General features: G+C 39.0%; 2 protein-coding genes across 2 annotated transcripts; one reads left to right on the forward strand and one right to left on the reverse strand.

The window, feature by feature from the left end:
- Positions 1 to 102: 102 nt before the first annotated feature.
- Positions 103 to 5,950, reverse strand: LOC110848868. Its single transcript, XM_022096206.2, has 2 exons — positions 4,565 to 5,950; positions 103 to 535 (listed from the first exon to the last, which is right to left on the reverse strand). The coding sequence occupies exons 1-2, from the start codon at positions 4,816 to 4,818 to the stop codon at positions 292 to 294; spliced, it is 498 nt and encodes a 165-aa protein (XP_021951898.1). The 5' UTR covers positions 4,819 to 5,950; the 3' UTR covers positions 103 to 291.
- A 12,676-nt stretch (positions 5,951 to 18,626) lies between these two features.
- Positions 18,627 to 19,975, forward strand: LOC118435239 (WASH complex subunit 3-like). The gene is made up of 3 exons (XM_035850931.1): positions 18,627 to 18,944; positions 19,141 to 19,270; positions 19,864 to 19,975. Exons 1-3 carry the CDS (start codon positions 18,627 to 18,629, stop codon positions 19,938 to 19,940), a joined length of 525 nt encoding a protein of 174 aa, XP_035706824.1. The 3' UTR covers positions 19,941 to 19,975.
- The last annotated feature ends 3,675 nt before the right edge of the window (positions 19,976 to 23,650 follow it).

A 23,650-nucleotide genomic window follows, 5' to 3' on the forward strand; every position in this document is an offset into this window, starting at 1 on the left:
TTGCTTATTTCATTTTACAAAAAATAGGTGTAACTTCAAAATGCGAATTTGTCACAATTTGCGCACCCAATTTAATTATCGAGGCTAAATAAAATCGCGAAATAATTCTACAATTTCTTTATTCAGTCTTATTTCTTCTTTATTGGCAATAATATCTGCAACTTGCAAATTTTTGAATTACAAAAACATAAAACGACAAAATATACACAAATTTCTTAAAAATAGGTAACAAAATGGTACACAATATGTAAAAAAAAATGTAAATTATTCACGGGTTTTTGCATCAATTGCTTAGATGCCTTCCATCCACGCGTTATCATCCACTTTTGGCGGGACGGTCCAAACCCCCAGCAAATTAGCGGCTTCTGGAATCACGCGTTCTTTGACTTCGGTGCTTAAGCGATTGTATGATTTTTGGAATTCTGTGGCGAACGTGGAGGCGAAAGATTTGCCCATATCGGTCATTCCACGCGCGACGGAGCGAACAAAACGGAACGGGGTGAGGTAATAGAGACCAGAATCGTCCGGGGATGAACTGTGGAAGATAAGGCAAATGATAAGTAAGATACTGATCAATGAAATAAACCTTAATTTCTTCTGTGGAGATCTATTTAGCAGATAATTAAGCAATTCATGCAGTCTTTGGTAACTTTGTAAAATCCGTAAATTTTGTTAAATAATTAGTTATTGAGTTAGTTTACTAATATTTGTAAGCAAATTTTCCTTCGAAATATTTGTAAAAAGATTGAAATTTTACAGAAAGCACTGCGTGAATGAATAATATTGCCTCAATATTTCGTCCAGTGCAAACTAAACCTTAATAAAATGATATTTGTAAATAAATATGTAGAAATTTAAAAAACTGTATTAGTAAAAAAATAAACAAAATTGACAAATTCGTACGTTTCGTAAAATAATTTTGGAAATTTATGCCCCCAGTTTTTTATATTTGTAACCTGGCATTTATCTTTGTAACCCTGCAACAAACCCTACAACAAACCCTACAAGCTTTGGCACTACGCATCTATGCTCCTTATAAAAATACACAAGTACGATAGATTTCTATTTTCGGCGTTCGAATCACTCACATTTTTGACTTAAAATCTTTCAATTTTATTTTACGAAATATGTAACCACAACCTTCTGGATTTTAGGCACGATAGATTGATAACCTTATTTCCTTCTTCATTTGTAAACACTTGTGGAATAGAAATGTTTATAAGTTTTTAGAGTTTGAGGCAATTCGCGCAATCATTGCTGGGCTTTGTAAAATCGGTAAATTTTACAAACTTTTACAAAATACAAAGCCCTTGATATGAATAGGTAGGTAGGTATTTATTTCAAGATTGATATGGCGTCGGCCTTTACAATCATCTCATACATTCGTTTCATACAAACAGACATTCATATATACATACATGATTTCATCTAATGATACACAAATCAGTTTATCTGGTAAACTATGTATCTAGTTGTGGGCATTATCCACAAGTAGCACCCGGCATCCCAATACAGGCTAAATACATACTATGACAAATACATGACAAGCTCATAGTCTAATGATAAAATGTATGTGGCAGTAAGGGTGTAGAGGGAAAACCGGAGATGGTCTCGGAAAACCTCTACATGTATTGGGAAGGTGACCCAATACACCATTTGGCCCATTACTTCCGTACACCAGGTAGGAAAATGCATGGCAGTGATGCATAGGCGGATTCCATGGGGTGGTGGTGATATCCAAATGAGGGTGGCGTCTGCATGCGGAAGTAGACAGGTGAAGATTGTTGGGCGGGGGCTGTCCACGGACCGCGGGATCTTGCCCACGTCCCCCATGGAAGCCGTAGCCGGGGCCGACGACACCCCCACTTGCCCCTTCCCCGTCACAACACAATCAGGTCATGGGACCCCCGTAGACCCGACAATGCCGCCCTCCGTCATGCACGACCCCCTCCGCCACTCTTCAAACAACCACTCCCCACGGTCACCACCCCGATATGCCAAACAAAAAACCTACCTAGGGAGTCCCTCCAAGGCGTAGATCCTCCAGTGCACAGGGTCCGGCGAAATCCTTATTCGCCTGATGGCCAGCTTGTCGTTGCTGGGACGGGTGTGGCAGGGGGTGTCACCAGGCACGCAGGTGGGGGAGTGAGTGGACGAGGCTCACATGGCGAAAGCCCTTTGGACACACTTTACTTGCCCTGGCACACCCGCGACCCAGATGGAAGAGGATCCAGCCAGATGCAGAGCGAGAGAGAGATACGTGGTGCACGGAGGAAGCCAAAGAGGAGACCCCCTTGATATGAATAAGTTTCCAAAAATTTAAGAGCTAATATTCCTTAAAAATGTTCTTACAATTTTGTAAGTTTACGAATTTTACAAAGTTATCAAGGCCTGTGGTCACAGTGGTGGTAAAAATATTGAGATCTTTCTACCAATATGTATGTCAAATTGTGCACACCTTTTACTTTCAAACTATCAAATTCCCCTCAGCTGTCTAAACCGTTACTTATCAATTTTTATCCCATCCCTAAATTTGCATAAAGCGGAAATGCGTACGTAATTATATAACGTGTCGGTCAATATCATAACTCATCATCCTCCTCCAATAGCATCTTCCTTCCCATAATTAATACAAATAAGCCACATGTACATAAATTTGTAGTAAATTTTGTAAAATAGCAATCTTGCAAATTTTACAAAATAAAGAGACGCCCTTGATCTGAGTAAACTTACAACAATTTACAAGTTGATTATCCTTCGAAATATTGGAAACATTTCGATAAATTTTGTAAGTTTACAGATTTTACGGATTTTACGAATTTTATGGTTTTACAGATTTTATGGATTTTACAAGTCTACCAAGCGCTGCAAAATTTCGAAATAGGGTATTCTATTTTCTATCATTGCTGGATGCAAAGTTAGCAATCTTAAATTTTTCTTCATATGAAATTTTGAGAAATTAAAATTATTCAGGTTCAAATCGTACAAATTCGAAAATTCAAAATATCAAAAATTGTTTAAAAATATAAAACATCCTTTAAATTTTGCTACTAAAAATTTTCCACTAAATTTGTTTTTCAGATCCAAGAAAGCCACTTCGCCAACGCCTTCTGATATTTTACATAAGTGACCTGAGTAGCTTTATAAAAATTGTAAGCTAATTTTCCTTAAAAATATTTTATAAAGTTTACGAATTTTGCAAAGTTACCAAGGACTGAGTGAATTGCCTCAATATTTTTCCCACACGATTATATTACCTAATTATTTATAAAATTGTAAAGAAAATCGATTAAAAATATTACGACGTGAAAACCCCACAAAAAATATAAATTTGATAAATGTAGCAAGTATTTACATTCAAAATTCTTATATTTCACTTTGGCAAAAATGTTCACTTCACTTTCGGAAATTAAAAAAAAAACGTACGAATTTTCCTGCAGAGATTTTTCAGCTTTTTTTATAAACTTGACCAGTTCACAAATCTAAAACCTTTTGTTATCTAATACTAAACCTTAATGTTGTTATAATAAAAGTTACATGTTGTGGCGTTAATCTCTCGCTTGAAAAATATCCTAATATTTTGCATGTTTTTGCATAAAATTGTTAGTACGTTACACTTATGTCTGTACGAATGCATAGAGGTAATTCACGCGGACCTTGGTAACCTTGCAAAACCCATAAACTTACAAACTTTTACAAAATTTTGCAAACATTTATGAGGAAAATGAGGTAACAAATTTTTGTAAACTTACTCAGATCAAGGGCGTCTCTTTATTTTGGCAAAATTATTTTGCAAAACGCCACAGAATATAGATTCTACCAGAAGAATCGATCTTATGTATTCGAGTGACGCTTATGGAGGAACGGGGAGAGCCAACCAAATAACTCGGTGTACATTTGGCCCACCTGGGGGAGGTGCCTACGCATCATCATCATCGCCACATCTCCTGGCATCAAAAAATGATGATGACAGCACATAGGTGGCGGTGGCACCCCCATTTGTGCACCAGAACACACCGTCGTAGAGCATCAAATTTGTGGAGACGCAGCTCAGAATTGTGTGTTCTGGTGCACAAATCGGGGTGCCACCGCCACCTATGTGCTTTCATCATCATTTTTTGATGCCAGGAGATGTGGTGACGATGATGATGCGGAGGTGCCATCCCCCAGGTGGGTCAAATGTACACCGAGTTATTTGGTTGGCTCTCCCGTTCCTCCATAAGCGTCACTCGAATACATAAGATCGATTCTTCTGGTAGAATCTATATTCTGTGGCAAAACGCACGGAGTTTACAAAGTTACTAATGATTGCGTGAATGATTTCCCTCATTAATTTTTTTTATAGCGGCTAAAAACTTATTTTCAAAAATATTTGAATGTAAAAATATATGCAATTTTTTCGTGAACTGGTTAAAAATTTATTTGCAAAATATTGCACTTTTTTCTGGTACTGGTTAAAAATTTATTTGCAAAATATTTGCATGCAAAAATATATCTTTTTCTTGAACTGGTTAAAAATTTATTTGCATTCAAAAATAAATGCAATTTTTTTGCATAAGCTTACCTTAACATACTTCTGACCATGTTGTACGCCGTATAACCCGCAATAGTTCCGGCAACTGGACCGGCAGATTCGGAGCCTTGGGAGTCGTCAAGATCGCCACGATTATTCGTTTTTTCGCCCGTCTCCGAATTTAACTCGGGTGGTTGCACGTATCCGATCAAGGTGTCATACGTTATACTGGGAAGGGGTCGCCTCGGCGAAGCGGAGACGGTAACGAGTACTCCGAGCGAGATCAGAATATTTAAAGTGATCATGTCGATGAATTTTTGGTGCAAAAATAAAATTCAAATTTTGGAAGAAATACAAATTTCGAGATGAAATTATATATTATTTTGGAAAAAATATATAAGAAATACTTTTTTAAGATAATTGTCCCTTGCAAAAAATATTTAAATTTTGAAGGAAGCAAAAAATTTGAAGTCGTATCTCAATTCGTAATTAAATTCTGTAACCAATATTTCTTAAGATTTAAGATTTTTAGACAAAATTTAACCGTTTATTAAATTATTATCAAAAATATGGATTTCTCCTTGAAATTTTCAATAATTAGGTCTCACGTAAATTTTAAAATTTTCACACAACTTTTTAAAAATTATTCTTCACGAGAGTTGACTTAATTGTCGCCTAAAACAATTCTGCAAACCGTGTGGACTGCCAAGCCGTCCTTTGCCGACTGAATGGAAAGGTGTGTTTGTGAAGTGAATTTCTCATTTTTTTCATGGGGATGCACTTTTGCCAAAAGTGAAGCAAAAAAAGAATGACAATGCCCAACCCTGACTTGGCTCATAATTGACTAGAAGAACAAAGTTCATGTGAAATTGATTGCGCATGCGGTTAAGAAAAAAATTGGATGCCAAGCATCTTCCGTCACTTTTCGTTTTAAAATACATGTGAAAATTTGGGCAGATTTGATAAATAAATACATTAAATACCGCATAATTTGGTCGTGGTGAACATCACGATTAAATTATGAAGAGAGTCAGTAAACAATTTGATCTTTGCGGTTGGGACAGATAATCCTTGCACAAGAAGTTAAATAGAAACTAAATATACTGTAATTAACTTTGATTTCATTCAAATTTGAAGAAGAAATGCGTTTAAGAGAAGAATTTTACCTTATTAAGGTCAAATTTTGGCAAATTTTCATGTGGTTTCATCGGTATTCTGCATGATTCTGTAAATTGTGAACTGTGCAACTTTGTAATAAGGCTGAATAAGTGTAGGTTTAAAGTCGAAAGACGAATATTTGTGCGACAAAGTTTACACAGTTGTCAAGTTTTTGGCAAATTTTCATGCGGCTACGGTATTGTATGCTTTGTAAGTTAAATAAATTTATCAACTGTGCTAACTTTGTAAGGCTAAATACATAAGTTTAACGATAAAATCTAGCAGACGAAAATTTCCGTCACAAATTTTTGCGCCTGTTATTATTACACAGTTTACAAGTTATTAGGCTCGAATTCCCTCAATTTACGTGATGATCAAGTGAATGCAAAAGCTACATATGTACATACAGCGAGTAAATAAGTGTACAGTATATAATGGCAATTTGCCGTTTATGTAAAAAGCATACATACGAAACGGATGGGATGGAAATAATAATGAGAAAAAACTGGTTTCCGATTTCCCTTTCGCAGTTGCAAATTGCAATTGCAGTTTATGTAAAGACTTTGTTGACTACGTGAGCACAATTATGACATAATTGACACGCATCCTTTTACATACATACGTTATTTACTTACTTACTTTTTGTGTGTGAATTGATTGAGACACAAACACACAGATTTTTTTTTACTTCCTTCCGTAATTGGAAATCAAGACGGATGAAATGAATTGCAAGTCAATAAATAAGTGAGTTGTGTAATGAAATATTTAGGAAGTTTTTTAAGTTTTGATATAAAAATTTGATGAGTCATTAATAAGCACACTGTTAAAAATCTGGTAGAGTCAGATATATATACACTCCGTACTGGTATTGATTTGATAATAACTTCCTACCGGATTGGTAGTAGTTTGTTTCTGAGTTGTAAATTTTTTTCAATGTCACAACACTGCTAAAGGGTAATGTGTGGTAAATAATGAACAACGATACAACACGACGGTTGCCAATCGACTGATAATTTATTGTCAACATGCAACATGATTATATAGACATCATGAGTAATAGAATATGTATTAATAAATGTATGAAACTGTTCCTCACGACACTTTCCAAAGTGTCTGACCTAAATAGAAAGGAAGTGCTAAATCCTTCTCCCAAGAATGGGAATGCTAAGAATGAGCTGACACTGTACAAAGGTCCAATAAAGTCGGTGCCATAAACATCCGTTATGAAAGGCTACTTGAAATAGCTAACCTAAATACCTAATATTAGATCATTTTATCCAACACTCTCCCTCATTCGCATTATTGGGAGTCCTCATCTTCTTCAATCTCTTGATTCCTCAGTGGCTTTGGTTTTGTTACCACTTTCACCTTTATCTTCCGGTGGTCCAAGTAGCACTTGGTGAGGATGCACGCCAGGACTATGATGACCACGAGCAGGGTTATGATCAATCCAATCTCCATATGCCAGGTTTCCGAATGGGTCCACGTCTCTCCCTTGCTGAAGACAAAGTGGTTGTTGACCATCGGGTCTTTCATCAGTTCCTGGTAGTCCACGCGCGGCTTGAGATAAGCATTTGTCCTCATCGTGAAGAGTGGGTCTGGGCTGTCCTGGTGTTCGATGTGCACGATGGATCCCGTAAACTCCTGGTTGTTGATCCGAAATCGAGCTCCAATGGGCAGGATGAAGACCTCCTTGGGACACTCTTGCGATAAGTTGTCAATTGTAATGTTGCATCCAAAGCAGTACACATGTAGGGACCCGTGATGTGGCTTGACTTGTATGAAGTCTTCTGCATCTTTCTCTCCTCTCCCTTGACAGTGTTTCACAGAGAAATAGGAATTTTCACTCTTGTTCTTGAATCCCTTCAGGCAGTCTTGCGAGGAGGAAAGAACCAGGTCGTACATGCGGGATGTCTTCAAATTCAGGGCGACTGGACATCCTTCCTTCTTGGAGAGAATAGCATTCTCTGGTCCGTTGTAGGTGATTCTGCATGTCTGGTTCCAGGTTTGTAGCATCAAGTCAAATGCGTCAGCTTCAACCAATTGCAGCGCCTTGTTGACCTTTGGCATGTCCACTTGAATGTACAGGTCTTTCATGTCTTCCCCGAAATAGCATCTCTTTCCTGTTGCGAGTGAAAGTGGACACTCATCTTCTCCGCATGGAAGAGTTATGTTAAAATAGTCCATCATCCCGTTTAGGATTTTCTTATTATTCCAGGCCCGGGTTGCTTCTTTAATAACCTGTTTCCCCATCATCAGCTTCGTAGTTATGTAGGAAATGGTAAAGTAAGTGTTGGGGCCCTTCTCTGTTATTTCGTTCAAATTCTTGTCTAGGACTTCGTGGTCCTTAACCAAAATGTTGAAATCAGTTCGCAATTTTTGCAAGGCAATTTCAGTGAAATTCATCTGCTCCTCCAATTGATTAATGGATTTTTCTTGGAGACTTGAAATTTCTTCCAGATCTGAAATTCTTGCTGCATTGTTGGCTGCCAGCACCACTCCCCCAATGCCAAGTCCAGTCACCACCACAGCGCCAAGAGCAATCAGGGCCACCAGGATGAATCTCTTCGGTCTGTGCTTGCTCATACTGAAGTTATGGAAAGAAGGACACATCTGCTTCATTTCATGGATGAAATAAGTCTCGTACATCTCGTTGCATATTTTCTTTGCAGTCTCCAGTTGTCCTTTCGGTACGATTTCTTCAGTGAGCAGGGTGCATGGGCTGATTAATTTTATCCTTAGGTAGACCGTCTCATATCCAGAAATTACAGGAACAGGGCTTCCTCTCCAGAGAATGGGTTGGGAGTTTTGGACATTCACTCCCTGTGTTACTCCCAAGAGACACATCATCATTGCCCAGGTCCAGAAGAGACTGCCCCCACCTCCCCTTGGTTTTCGGTTGACGGGTTTCAGGCCAATCTTCTCCACCATGTCAGCATGTTTGGACTTTCCCAATGGTTTGGTGAGAATATCCGCCTTCTGGTCTTGTGTGGGAGTGTAGACCACTTCAACTTTCTTTTCTTCCGCCAATTGCCTCGTGTAGTGGTATTTAACATCCACATGCTTTGTTCTTTTATGAAATTCGGGATTGTCCACAAGCCGAATTGCGCTGGTATTGTCCACCATTATTGTTGTTGGCTCCTCTTGTTCTCTTCCAATTTCCTCTGCAAATTTTTGCAACCAGGCGACTTCCTTCGCTCCGGCGCACAGAGCGGTGTATTCCGCCTCTGTGGAGGAAAGGGTGACCACATCTTGCTTTTGGGAACACCAAGTGATAAGCGAGTCGTTCACGAACGTTGCAAACCCAGTGGTGGACTTCCTGTCATTCTTGTCCCCGGCAAAGTCAGAGTCGGTGTAGGCACTGATTACGAACTCAGAATTGCATTCGTATTGAATCCCCAGAGTGCCGGTCCTTCTCAGGTACAGGAGGACATCTTGAGCTGCATCCCAGTGGGTCTTGTCATAGCATGTGTTAAATTGCGATAGCTTCGTCACAGCATACGCGATGTCTGGTCGGGTTACAGGGGCCAGGAAGAGAAGTGAGCCGATCAGTTCCTGATATGGGTATGCAGTGTCACAATTTTCAGCTTTCACCAAATCCAAATTCTGCTTCATTGGGACGGACGCAGTCCTGCGCTCGGTTATGTCGTACTTTTCCAGTAGAGCCTCAGTGTACTGGTGTTGGGCTAGTGTCATCGTCCCACCCTCAATGGTGATTTCAATTCCGACGAACACCTCCAAATCTTTTCGTGTGATCTCGAACGCCTTTTTCATGGCGTCCACAACAAACGCAATTGCTAGCTCGCTCTTTGATGTCACAATTCCATCGTCCACGTACAGAACGACGATAACTATGAATCCAAAAATGACACCGATGAACACGCAAGGGTCGCTGTGTGTAGGAAACAACCCAATGCTTTTCAGGAAATCTGAGAAGGTCCTATTCCAGCATCGTGAGCTTTGCTTCAATCCATACAGGCTCTTGAGAAGTAGACACACCAGATCATCCCCGTCTATTTCGAATCCCTCTGGCTGCGACATGAAAATCTCTTCATCAAGGACGCCATTTAAGTACGCTGTCTTCACGTCGAATTGTTTGTATTTCCACCCATCTGCTGCTGTGAAAGCCAGAATGAAACGGATGGATTCAAAACGAGCCACCGTTGAGAAAGTTTCCTGGTAGTCAACCCCAAACTGCTGTCAGTATCCGCGCACGACGAGACGAGCCTTGAATCGTTCAATCTCGCCATTCATATTTTTCTTGATACTGAAGACCCACTTTGGTTCCAGAACTTTGGCGTGACGAGGTCTCGGTACGTATTTCCAAGTACGATTCCCCTCCAGGCTGCGCATCTCCGTTTTCATCGCTTCCATCCATTTTTCTCCCTCAGGCTGAGAAATAGCATCTTCATAATTCCTTGGAATTGTAGGAGATGAAGCCACGAACGATTGGTACTTTTTAGGAGGTTTGATCATGTCCTTTGACCTCAGTTTCCTGGAGGGGATCTCAATCTTCTTCTTGTCTGGGTCGTACTCATAGTTCCCCTCTGGAGTTTCGACCAGAATTGTCGTCTCCCCCTCATCATCTGCATCCATGAAAACCTCTTCCTCATCTGGTTTTGTGGTATGAGATGAAGTGGACTGGGATGATGCATCATGAATCTTCTCTTGCTGCTCCTCCTGCTGTTGCTGCTGCTGCTGCTCATTTTCATGTTTCGCATCATCCTCCTCTTCCTCGTAACTGGTTAGGACTCCTCCGTCCTCAAGGAAGGATACATTCCTGGCTGGAACAACTTTCCTTTTCTCCGGAATGTAGACTTTAAATTTGCGTCCGAAGGTCCCATACCCCACTAGCTTGCCTATTCTTGCCTTCGGATCCGACGGGTCTCTGTCCTCCTCCGGAATTTGGGCGTAAGCTGTGCATCCAAATGTACGGACATGGCTCAGGTCTGGAGGCCACCCAAAAACTTGCTCAAAGGGTGTGCAGTTGGGTGAGTTCCGGTTTGGGAGACGGTTGAGTATGTACACGGCGAACCCCACGGCTTCCTCCCACATGCCCGGAGACTGTCCTGCCTTTATGATCATCGTTTTGCTTGCTTCCTTCACGGTCCTCATGTCCCGTTCAATTAACCCATTGGTCTCGGGACAGCGAGGTGCGGATGTTTGATGCAGGATTCCTTGGTCACGGAAATAATCTTGCAATTCTCTGCACATAAATTCTCCCCCATTGTCGGATTTGAAAATCTTAATGTTCTTGCTGGTCTGGTTTTTGAACATTTTCAAAAAGTTGATGATGTTGGCAGCAGCATCACTCTTCTTTTTCAAGAAACACACCTGCCGGAAACCGGTCTTCTCATCCTTGAGGAGAAGAAAGTAATTTGACCCCTGTAGAGACGTGGTGGAGTCCTTGCCCGACAGATCGGCGTGGATAACATCCCCCGGCTGCAGGTTCTTATTCTTCTCCCTCTCTGGAAAAGGCTGTCGTGTCTCTTTCCCCAGATGACAATCCGAGCAGTGAAAGTCCGACGCAAGATCTTCCATCTTGATCCCCTCAACTGCCCCAACTTTCACTGCATTTTTGATGTAGCCCATATTGACATGGGCCAATCGCTCATGCCACAATTTCGTCTTGTTGATGGTGGCTGAGTATGCAGAGTTTTTCGGGACGCGGAAACCCATTACATAATTTCCATTTAGCCACCAAGCTTGAGGTCCTTGTTGCCCCTTGAAATAGTAAGTGGTCTTCCCGTTTTCTTTCACGATTTTGAACCCCTTCTGGTCCATGATCCCCTCGCTAAAGAGGTTCACGGCACCAGGAATATAGTGGGCGTTGTGGATAGATATGGGATACCACTCCCCCTGCACCCAAGCTTCCACTTGTACGGTCCCCTTCCCCAGTGCCCGGATGGAGGAGTTGTCCGTGATGCTGACAGGAATGGGATTCTTGAACTCTTTGTAGTCCGTCAGCCAATCCTTTCTTCCAGTGATATGGAACGAGGCCCCGCTGTCACTAATCCATCGGGTGCTCCCCTCTTCCATCTCATGCCCCCCCAGGAACGCTTGGCAATCCCCAGGACCCTCATTCTGCTTTTTGTTGTTTTTACGGTTCTGCTTGCGGTTGGAGTTGTTGTTATTGTTGTTGTTGTTGCACTTAGCCTCATCACCCTCTTCCCTTTTGGGTTTACGGCATTCCCTCGCCCAATGTCCCTCTATACCGCAGTTCCGGCACGCCCCTTCTCGTTTCTTCTTCTGGGGTTGCTGCTGTTGTTGCTGCTGGTTGGATTTTCCTTTTTGGAATTTTTTGTTACCATTTTGGGCGTTGAAGGCGATGTTGAACTGCTGCTGCTCCTCCCCGCCTTCACCGTTGGCCTTAAATGACAGTTCCTCATTTTTGATTCTTGCAATGAGATTTGCCATGGTCTGACTTGCGGCGTCAACGCTGCCCCAGGCCCTTTTAAACGCGTGAAACTTCGACTCGGGAAGAGACGATACAGCCTTGATGACCAATGCTTGTGCAGTCACCGGATTCCCCATCTCTTTAAGAGCTCTCGCCAGCTCCTCCAGTTCACCGCAGGCTTCCACCGCAGACCGATCTTCAGAAATCTTAAAATTGTAGAACCTGGTGAGCGTCCGCTGCACGTTCAGAATGCTTGCATCGGAATTTACTTCCGCAATCTTTTCCCAGGTAGTTTTTGCTGAGTCGCATGCATAGATATGCGCCATCTGACCTTGCTCAAGTAGCTGAACAATGAGCGAGCGAGCTCCCACGTCGTTCTCGTCCCACTTGTCCACGTCTGTTTGGTTGCTCCCATCGGTCTTGAGGGTTGGCTTCTTCTTCGTACCATCTATGTACCCCCAAACGCCCCCAGCCTGCAACGCCAAGGTGACCTGTAGCTTCCAAGGCTGGTAGTTATCCCCGTTCAACTTGGGAATATGAGACGTCTCAACTTTCTTCATGATGATGACTCTCTTCCACGCTACCACTCGAATCTTGATTACGTATCTAGTTACACACCACTGCTGCAACTTCACACTGTGTAAACTACTGTGTACTGTGTAAACTGTGTAAGTATGGAGCTGTGTAATTTGACGATTATTATTTCACTACTCGAAGTAAGAATAAACGCGACGTTTTCGCGAAACTTGACGACTTTATCCTTAAACGCGAGTCTGGACAAACCAGTTTTGACGACAACGAGAAGGAGTCTCAGAAGAGTCTCAACTTTCCCGAAAAGTGAGAAGGATTAGCTAAAAGCTTTTACCTGGCTAATGCCCTCTGTTAGAGCATACCCAACCTCTCACTCTGTCTCAAAACGTAAAACTTGAGATAACTCGAAAATCTCAACTTGCCTCTTGTGCGATCGAAAACCACGATTAAGATACCATGTGGTAAATAATGAACAACGATACAACACGACGGTTGCCAATCGACTGATAATTTATTGTCAACATGCAACATGATTATATAGACATCATGAGTAATAGAATATGTATTAATAAATGTATGAAACTGTTCCTCACGACACTTTCCAAAGTGTCTGACCTAAATAGAAAGGAAGTGCTAAATCCTTCTCCCAAGAATGGGAATGCTAAGAATGAGCTGACACTGTACAAAGGTCCAATAAAGTCGGTGCCATAAACATCCGTTATGAAAGGCTACTTGAAATAGCTAACCTAAATACCTAATATTAGATCATTTTATCCAACATAATGCCCGTTGTTACCAGATCCGGTAGAGTCATATACCTGGTCGGTAATGATTTAATACCAATTTTCTAAGAGTGTGCATACAAGTTATTTACTTGTTGTGTGAATTGATTGAGACACATGTATTCTTCTATTTTTTACTTCTTTCGGTAATTGGACATCAAGACGGATAAAATGAATTGCAAGTCAATAAATAATTTGTGTAATGAAATATTTAGGAAATTTTGTTTTTTTAATGGAGGATGTAAAAATTTGATGAGTCATTAATAAATACATGGTCAGCAGTAAAAAAAAAGAGCGGATTGTTATTGTGACGTAATTTAATGCTTAATTTCTTTTGAAACAAGTGCATTAGTTTTTACGATGGGATTAATAATCGAGAGAAATTTTGAAGATTTTATTAGATGAATAGAAATTTTAAAGTTTCGAATTTTTGGTTTTAAAGAAATGTTCAGGGTTGGAATATATTCAAAACCTTAAATCTTCAAAAATGCAAAAAGGAATACGGTACTTTTTGAATTAACGCTAGTACTGGATGATTCATCGCCAATATTGTCACAAAATCAGCACATTTGTAATCATTCTTTGGGAATTTATTTTAAAATTTTGGACGACAAATTTGTAGAGCAGGTCGTTGCCATTTTTTAATTGTCAGATTTAATTACTTATTACAGATATACGATTTGTTGTTTGCTTATCCGATTTCATGTTTTATTCTGAATTGATAATGCTTTGCAAAAATAAAAAATAAAAAAAAATAAAAAATAAAAAAATTACATGCTTTTGATTTCTTTACACAAATTTAATTTGGAGTTTTTTATTTAGCTTAAAAGTTAGTAAAAATACGTCATCCCGGATTTTAAAATTATTTGGAAATTTATTTATTTCTCGCGATTTAAAACTTTATGACACGATTCTGTCAAGAATTGTAATATTGGGTTTTCAATTATGTTGCTGCCATCAACGTTTGAAGTGTTTTTGCGATTGTTATTTAAAATAGTAAAATGTACAGCTTAAAATAAAATCGCATTTTTTGTCAAACTTTGCTGCACACAAGTAAATTTTTGTAATTTTAATTATCTACAGTCTAAAATAGATCTAAATTATCAAATTGAACAGTATACAAATTTACACAACTAATTTTCAGATTGTTATTTAATTTACATTTTTAGCGTATTTTTTTCCCAAGTATTTTGCAAGGGAAAGTTTTTTTTTGCATAGAATTTTGGTCATAATTTTTACAGTTGAGGATGCATTAATGGGCATGATGATTTATTTAAAGGTGTGATTTTTCAATTTGTAAAATACGAGGAAGAAGATGCTGTTGGGGGCGGGTGATGAGTTATGATATTGACCGACACGTTATATAATTACGTACGCATTTCCGCCTTATGCAAATTTAGTGATAAAAATAATTGATAAGTGACAGCTCGATGGAATTTGATAGGTTGAAAGTAAAATATGCAGACAATTTGACTCACAAACCGGTCTGGTAATATTTTTTCATCGCCAATCACTGCAATCAGTGAGACAATTTACGAAGGCCTTGGTAACTTCGTAAAACTACGAACTTTTACAAATACTTTTACAAATATTTCGAAGTAAAATTATGTAGCTCCCAAATTTTTGTAAACTTACTCAGATCAAGGGGGTCTTTTTATTTTGAAAAAGTTTGTAAAATTACGATTTTACGAGCTCAAATGAAAGCGTGAATTCCTTCGTTTCAATTTTTAATAGCAAATTTGCCACCACACAATTTTTGACTCGTAAATTGTTCATAAAAACTTACGGAGAGGCAATTCACGAGGTTTTGGTAGCGTTATAAAATCCGTTAAAATATTCCGAATAAAAAAAATATCAAAATTTACCACCAATGCTTCGTACCTTTTTTACATTCTTCACACATATTTTTTTCAAATACCAAAACTTGGTGTTTAACTCTTATAACTTGGATTTATGTAGATTGGTGAAAAATTAGCATGTAATAATTTGAATTTGTTTAATTACGACAAAAAACAATCTTATTGACATTGGTTTATTTGCAGGAACAATAATCCAACCTTTAATTTTATACTTGTAATAAAGGTTTTTAGAAAAGCTTAAACTTGGTGTTAAACTGTCACAAGTCGAATTTGGATTTATGTTTGTGTAAGTATGTCGCGTTTTCTCCTCATCGGATGCAAATGACTCTGTCAAACGTGCCCATTGGGAGATTGTGTCGTTTGAAAATTTCATCCTAATTAAATTTGTGATCGATTGACACTAGTTTGCTCAAAATGTTTGCTGCAAGAAACCACTTTCTTCCCCTTATTTCTAGAAATTGGTTACTTGTAGCTAAAAAACTGCAATCAATAAGTACAAAATCAAATCAAAATCCATTAATTTATTTACTGCCTCTTCATCAACAACATGGACACGGTTTGACTAACGCAAAAATTTTGGGTGACTAAAGGTGTCCCTTTGTCGATATAATTGGCCCCAAACTTCACCATCAGTGACCTTAGTGACCTCACCTCTCTCCGTTTAACTTTACCCCGATAAATTTCCTGCTGCCCCCATTTCCCAATAGTTTGAGCTGATTTCGTGTTCAAGATGGCGGCCACGGTTTCGTACACGATCAGTGCGGACCCTGTTGTGATGAAGCCTTGGGGAAAAAGAAGAAATCCTGGGAGCGGGACTTGCCCGTGTAACTTAATAATTACGAATAAACTTAGCACTTCGATAACCGGGACGAGTGATATGAATGCCGGCATGACGCGGAGTCGGACATAGTCGTTCAGTTGTGCTTCTAGTATTTGGAGGGCTTTGTAAATATGAAGATTATCAGAGGATGAGCTGTAATAAAAATATTTTTGTGGATGTATCACAAAATTATTGTATTCAAATCGGTGTTCCCTTTCTTGCGGGTTTGCAACAGTTTTTGCACATTAAGAAATGCGAGGTGCAAGAAACTGCAAGAAGAAATATGCGCCAATCTAGCCACGCGAAGTTTGAAGCATACCTGTTCACTTTCATTCATTTAAGTGATTATGATGGTGAATGACAGCGAATGAAAATGAATTTCCTGTGATTTGAATGAAAATGACTGGAAGATTCCGTCATTTGAGATAAATGGATGTAAATGAAAAGATTTCTCAATCATTTCATTTTTCCCCTATGCTTAATACATGGGGCGAAGCAAGGAATGAAGTCCGATGAAGTTAAATGAAATGCATTGATAAGAAAATGACAAATGAATGTGAGTGCAAATCTTCAGTAAGAAATCGGGATGATTGATTTTTGACTGAAGAAAAATTGAACAGGTATTTTATGAAGCATTGTTACGGTGCGTAGTTTTTTGCACCGTACATTTCTTGCAGGTCAGAATAAGTAGCTGTAATAAACCAGAGGTCAACGCCGCCGATCTCACGCCGCTGCGCCGCCATATGCCGATAAATCTAATTCCCTAATCCTTCAACATTGAGAAGCCGCGCCGAAAAATCCCCAAAATTCGCGCCGCCGCCAAATTGGTCGGCGTTGACTTCTGCAACCAGTTTCTTGCAGTTATTTCTTGTAAATGGCACCCGAAACACATCACACGCGCAAACTTACCTTCTTATGATTTCCAAATAATCCACCATCCTCCCCGTTGTAGCAAATACGACATGAATCAAATAAAAAAATCCCTTATGCAAGATGGTAAATACGAAATAAAAGTCCGCCACCAGAATGACAATCAAAGCAACACAATTGACCTCAGGATTACGTCCGGAACAAGGGGAGCACTGAAAAAAGTACGCTCCAAGAAATGGAGGGGCGCAGTGATCCACAATCACGCGTCCTAGATTTATGAAGGCAGATGCAAATCCCACGATGGATGAGATCATCATAAATCCTTCCAGATAATGGTCGGTCCGAATCTTTTTGAAATCCTGGGCTAAAATAGGGCAGATTTTTTGAGGAAATATAACAGTGGGTAATATTTTGTTAAAAATACCGTATTTTGAGCTCCATATCACTTGAATGACTCCAAAAAAGTTTTTTGCAGCTATTTTGGCCTGCAAAAAATGTACAGTGCAAAAAACTACTTCCCATCGCTATACATATGTCACATGGCGCAGGGCTAGGTGGCGTGGCGCCTATTTCTTGCACTGTCTCCCAGTTTCTTGCACCTCGCATTTCTTGCATTGCTTGCGAAATGTAGAAAATCCGCAAGAAACGAAATACTTCTCAAAATACTGAAATTTTTTCCAAAATATTTTGCCCACATCTACGAAAATATTACAATTTTACACCACCATTACCTCTGAATTTTTCAGTAAGCTTTAAATCGGAATTGATGACTGACATCGCGGTCGCATTGGGATTTACACCAAAGCTCAAAATATTCATTAGGACAATTACACTGAGAATCATCCCACCTTCGGCAGTTTTTCCGATGCATTTGTTCTTCCAGTTTTTTCGCACCACGCTGAGGGCGCAGAAGAGATAAAACGATTCAAATATTGGAGAAAACCACGTGGTAAAGCAGTTCTTAAATCGACTTTTACTAACGACTAGATGATCCTGGTCGGGACTTAAGGTACTACGCTCCTTTTGTACTCCAGCAGTTGAGGAAGAGTGAACTGTTGGGTTGAAACAGGAGGTGGCAGAGGTCGCCTACCTCCTGTTTCTTCACCAACTACCACGCTTCCTCGTCTCACTCATTTTTGGCAGTTTCTTCAGTGCAACTGCAGCAGAACCTTCTCCTTTCTTCGACTCTATTTAGGTAAGCGAATTGGTTGCCATGACAACCAATTAATTACCAAATTAATTGGTTGTCGTGGTAATCCATTTATTCATTCTATAAATGTGCTTAAAAATTAATTTATTATTACAGGTGATATAGCCTCCAGGTCGAGGGTAGTTTGCCTTTGAGAGGAAACCAAACAGCCCTGGCGAACAATTAATAAAGTGACGACGCGGTGGTGAAGATTAATTCCGAAGAATTAATTGGACCGTTAATTGGGCTACATATCGTTACTCTTAAACTTTGACATTTTAGCAGAAGGTAAAATCATTACACCCTCCTGGTCGTCCGTTCGTCTGAATCAAGGTGGGTCAATTAATTGGTAGCAGAGTTAGTTGTTTATCCACAAGTATAAATATATCTCTATTTGTTGAGTATTTTGTTAAAATTTAAAATGTCGTATTTGTTGAAGCAGAAGCAAGAATTGGGTATAATTATTTATCAAGACCTTGATTTTTTTGTCAGATGAGTGCTGTAATGATGATGCCTCCATTTCCTCCACCCCCACCTCCCCCACCACGGAAACCTAACGACAAAGAAAAAGGTGAAAGAGTAGAAAAAGATGAAGAGGAGCACAAAGATAAGGATAAGGTGGAGAAGGAAAATCGACAAGAGAAGCAAGAAGACCAAGAGGAAAGAGGTAAAGGCGCCCCTGTGAAAAGGGTGAACCTACACGGGTCACCACCACCGAGTTGTGACCGGCGAGGCGGTGCTCCGAGGGGAAGGCGCGGAGCTCGCCCTCATCCCTACACACGGGGAGGACGGACCCACCCACAACCCGATCCACCTATTCGACGGGTATTTGTGTTTATTTTTAAACAGGGCTTCTGTACCTTACCTCCGTCTGTCTTACGATAACTGCCGCTCGCTAACCTTTCGCACCTCTCTTTTTAAACCCCAACTCCAAACATTTTTTATGATATTTTGCATTTTATGCTGGGTGATTTTATAAACTCTGTTATACACTAATTCACCTTATCTATTTTTTTTACAGAATTCGTTTGTTGTCCGGTTTTGCTTTGCCTGTGGAGCTGAGGCCCACCCCAGGGCTCCTGCTTGCCAGCGATGTCGTGTTCGGTTCCAAGGGCGAAGATGCGGAGCTTGCTTCGCCCCTGTGGCAGCTGGTTCGTCATCCTGTCATTTCAGGGGGTGAAAACATACGGAAATGTCTTGTCCGTCCGTGTATCCAACAACCTCCACTTCCTCCTTCCCGACCACCAAGCTATTTATCAATGGGAAATTTGTAGAGTCGAAAACTACCGATTGGGTGGAACTTCGAAACCCTACGACAACATTTCTGTCGCAGATCTGAAATGCAAGAAGCAGTACAATCTGCAAGGATGCATTTAAAACCTAGTCACATATGTCCATAATGGCTAGACAGCAAATTATTTTCAAGTTAGAGAGATTAGACGTTTGAAATACGTGGGTGGCGTCATGTCAGAAATGAAGGCGAAATTCTGGTCGAGTTTCGAATCGGGCAAAGTTGTCACCCAGCGCTAATCATTTTGGCAAATGTTTCATTTAATGTTGACCTTGCGTGAGGAGTATTTTCTCTCAATTTTCGTAAAATTAAGAACGAGGCGTAATGTGAGACAAAGACGGGGAGGTGGAGGAAGACGACGTTGGCGAAATACTAAGACATTTCCGTGTGTTTACACCCTTTTGCTACATTTCGTTTGCAATGGTTTATTTCAATAAATTTTACTTTTTTTAGATATGCAGATCGAGGGCCACTTCTGCATTTACTGTGGCGGTATTTTGGATGTCGTCGGAGTGTATTCTCCCAACTGATGGTTTTTTAAAATGAAAATAAATCGTTGAAAACTAATTACTGTGCTTGTTTGAAGTTGTATTTATTTAGTTTTTGCATAATTACTAACTTGCGCGTCAACCTTCTTCGATTTGGAAGTATCCCGAACGGGCATCGAGGAACCAGGAGCAGTCGAAATTCGTCGATATTTATGTTCCTCCAAATCTCTACAACAATATTTCTCGTCGTCAACATTGCCATGGCCATTCTCGCCTGAATCGTGGCGCTCCCAATGTGAGGCAAAACGGCTAAAATTCCAAGAAAGCAGTCAAAATCACTCCATAAATCTTTCCCCTAATTTCAAAATTTCTACAATTTACCACAATTTTTCAATTTTGTAAGTTCATGACCGACTGGGAGCGGTTCTGGGGTCATTACGTCCAACCCAGCGGCAAAAATTTGTCCCGTTTTAAGGGCTTTGATCAACGCGTCTTGCTCCACGGTGCCTATGCAGCGAAATAATTAATTTTTTCGCGAAAATTGTGTCCAAAATATTATTCTAAATTTCTGTGTTGGCCAGCTCGCCCAACACAAAGAAGGCCTCGAGCTACTCCTCGATTCCGGTGACATCCATCTCTTTGTGACCGTAAATTCTAAGTACGATTTGGATTAACTACAGGTTTGGCTAACGAGGGGGTTTACCCGTTTCCCGGGTATAAAATTCCAGCATTGAAACCCACACGATGAGGCGTCGGATAATTGAATCTCTTCAAAAATGTCTCCCAAATATCGGCTTTCATTCCATTTAGTAACAAAATGCACTCTCTCAAGAGGGGACGAATGTTTCAAAAGATAACGACAAAATTTTGAAAAGTAATACAAAGAATTGATGCTAGTTCATGCAAGAGTACAAAGTATTAGTACATAAAAATTATATTATAATCAGAGGGCGGATATTTATGTACCTAAAGGAAAGTATGTATGTACCCAAAATCCTCAAAATTTGTATGAAAATATGTAATATGTACGACAAACTTAAAATGCGTAAAATTTGGGAAACTATGTTTGAATTTTTGCGATCGTGCTTAGATCAGATGTCAGTATACGAAGTATTAGTATGATATGATTTGGTATAAGAAAGTTAGAAATAAATACATAAATTTAACTGGAATAAGTGACTTTAACTTAAATTTATTAAGTTATTCAAGTATTAAATTTGGTTCTTTAAATTAAATAAATTAAGTAATATTTTTAACCGATTTTCGGCGGCGTGTAGGCTTTTTTATTGGAGGTTCCTCCGTGTGATCTGCTTCACTGACTTGTGACTTTTCAGGTGCTTGTGATGTAATTGTGTTGATTAGTTTATTGGCTTTTATATTTTGTGCCGATCGGTAGGCTTCAAGCCTGTACGTCGGTTGAACCGACCTTTTTTTCTTGTAATTTGCGATAACTTTCGTAAAACGCGGAAATTTGTCATCTGTGATATTGCACATGAAAGATTATTAGTTGTACTACAATAGCTTGTGTAGCAGTTGTCAATATCTTATTTTTAGCAGAAGATATGAAGCTCGAAATGCATGCAATTGAAGAGGATAATGTTGAGCTTCATATCTTCTGCTAAAAATAAGATATTGACAACTGCTACACAAGCTATTGTAGTACAACTAATAATCTTTCATGTGCAATATCACACATGACAAATTTCCACGTTTTACGAAAGTTATCGCAAATTTCCTAAGCAAATACGAGCTATAAGCTGAGCATTGCGAGCCATTGGTGAAATAGGTGTCTCATGTTTCTCCCCATTACCGTTAACTTCTTCCTTCTATTTTCTAAATATCTATATCTATATTCTATCTTCTATCTATATTCTAAATTTCTATTTTCTCCGCGTAATTGCTACCTAGCTTTAAGCAATTTCGTAGCAGAGTATACGATGTAAAGATGAACAAATACACCAAACAGGAAGAAAACCTTGCAAAAAAACTATATATATACAAAAGCCAAACCCACAAAACTATGAACAAAAAAACACAAAACTATATACAAAAACCAAACCCAAAAAACCATATACAAAAATAAAAACAAGTAAGTATTTACAACAGTAAATCGATACATATCCCCGAAACAGACAAACCACAGTACAAGCCAAATTTTTGAAATTTACTTTTTTATTTTAAAAATCTCAACACAATTATCCATACAGTTAGCCAAATTCATTGGTAACTTGTAAAATTCGTCCCTTTTGTAAAACAATGCCAAATAAACAGACCCCCTTTATCGGGGTAAGTTTACAACGATTTGAAAGCTTGGAATTATTTTTAAAATTTTGTCAAAATTTGTAAACTCGGATAATTTACGACTTTTGCAATGGACTTCGTGTAATTCCTCATGCTATTTTGGCAGGGATAAAAAATTAATTTATTTACATGGCAATCAATATACTAGATAACCAAATTCCTGAGGGCCATTTACTAAACTAGAAGAAAGCTCATAAAAATGGGCAAAATAGTATTTCCAAAAAGTACAAAATTGAAAATCACAAATGTACGGATTGCAAACATCTCATAAAATTATTGCCAAAAGTTACAGTTACAAAAAAGTATCGCAACTTCGACACCGTTTAAAAAATTTGCAGAAAATTAGAATTAGTTAAGCTCATTAGATACGAAGTGCACCTGGCAAAATTTTGGATGTACAAAGACAACCCAATTTTACACTGGTTATGCCCCCATTATAAATTAAAGGAATATTATTAATCGGCCCAGTAAAATAGTAAAAAACACCCAGTAAAGTGGTAAAAATCAATAATAGTAATTGTTGCCCAGATAAAAAGTTTTATGAACCCAATATTAAAGTAAAAAGGTCCAATAATATTGTTCACCAAATTATTTACCTTCTTAACACAATATTAAGCGTGATATGCAAATACATAGTGGTAGGTATCTTTTACTCAGTGCTTGAAAGTTAGTCATTTAAACAGATAAATAATTGCAGTCAGTCACCCTCTCGTTGTTCATAGTTCTTGTCAGTTTTTTGGCATGGCCTCCAAAACATTGCGTTTCGACACAAGTGATTCTGAATCTGATTTAGAAAATAAACCAGAAGTTAAAAGGCGCAAATTAAGCACGTGGGAGGAGTTTAATACATTTTTAGACATTACTGATGCCAAAAAAATCATTAAGGATGGCTCTGAGTGGGTGTATAAAACAAAATATTATTCGTTTGAGGGAGACATTCTTCTTTACAACTGTATGAATGGTATGAGGGATACTGTATGGGATTTCCAAGTACAAACAACGGGTTTGAATCCACAAATTCATGGATAAAACGACAAGGTACCTTCAGAAATCTGCTGTCAGTTGGCCAATTATTTCAATACATGACAAATCAAATTAAAATTTGGTCGAAGGATACCAGGATTACCTAACTCAAAATCATTTCATGAAGAACCATCTTTGTCCCTCGCATTGCAGACATCTGCTTTTAATTGGGTTCAAAACAAACCTGATATCAAATATCGTACTCATGACTACAATGTTAACATCAATATATATCAATATATATTTACGATTAAGAGAACGACCAAGTTGGAAGACTTTTGACACATACAAGAGTTGTGTAAGCAGGCTTCGGTTAGTGAAATTTAATACTCATCAGTGGATTAAATCTTCATGCTCGTGCCCTGTTTTCTTAAAAATGTATGTCTGTAAACACATAATGGGCATTGCGATTGTACACAAATTGTTAG

This window comes from Folsomia candida, unplaced genomic scaffold (assembly GCF_002217175.1).
Source record: "Folsomia candida strain VU population unplaced genomic scaffold, ASM221717v1 Fcan01_Sc004, whole genome shotgun sequence".
Lineage (NCBI taxonomy): Eukaryota > Metazoa > Arthropoda > Collembola > Entomobryomorpha > Isotomidae > Folsomia > Folsomia candida.

Excerpts from the sequence above, each read along its gene's own strand:
- LOC110848868 (XM_022096206.2), bottom strand. The coding sequence starts at position 4,818 with ATGATCACTTTAAATATTCTGATCTCGCTCGGAGTACTCGTTACCGTC. Across the intron at positions 536-4,564 it reads ATGGTCAGAAGTATGTTAAG|TTCATCCCCGGACGATTCTG; the intron begins GTAAGCTTATGC and ends TATCTTCCACAG.
- LOC118435239 (XM_035850931.1), top strand. The coding sequence starts at position 18,627 with ATGATGCCTCCATTTCCTCCACCCCCACCTCCCCCACCACGGAAACCT. Across the intron at positions 18,945-19,140 it reads CCGATCCACCTATTCGACGG|AATTCGTTTGTTGTCCGGTT; the intron begins GTATTTGTGTTT and ends TTTTTTTTACAG. Across the intron at positions 19,271-19,863 it reads CTTCGCCCCTGTGGCAGCTG|ATATGCAGATCGAGGGCCAC; the intron begins GTTCGTCATCCT and ends TACTTTTTTTAG.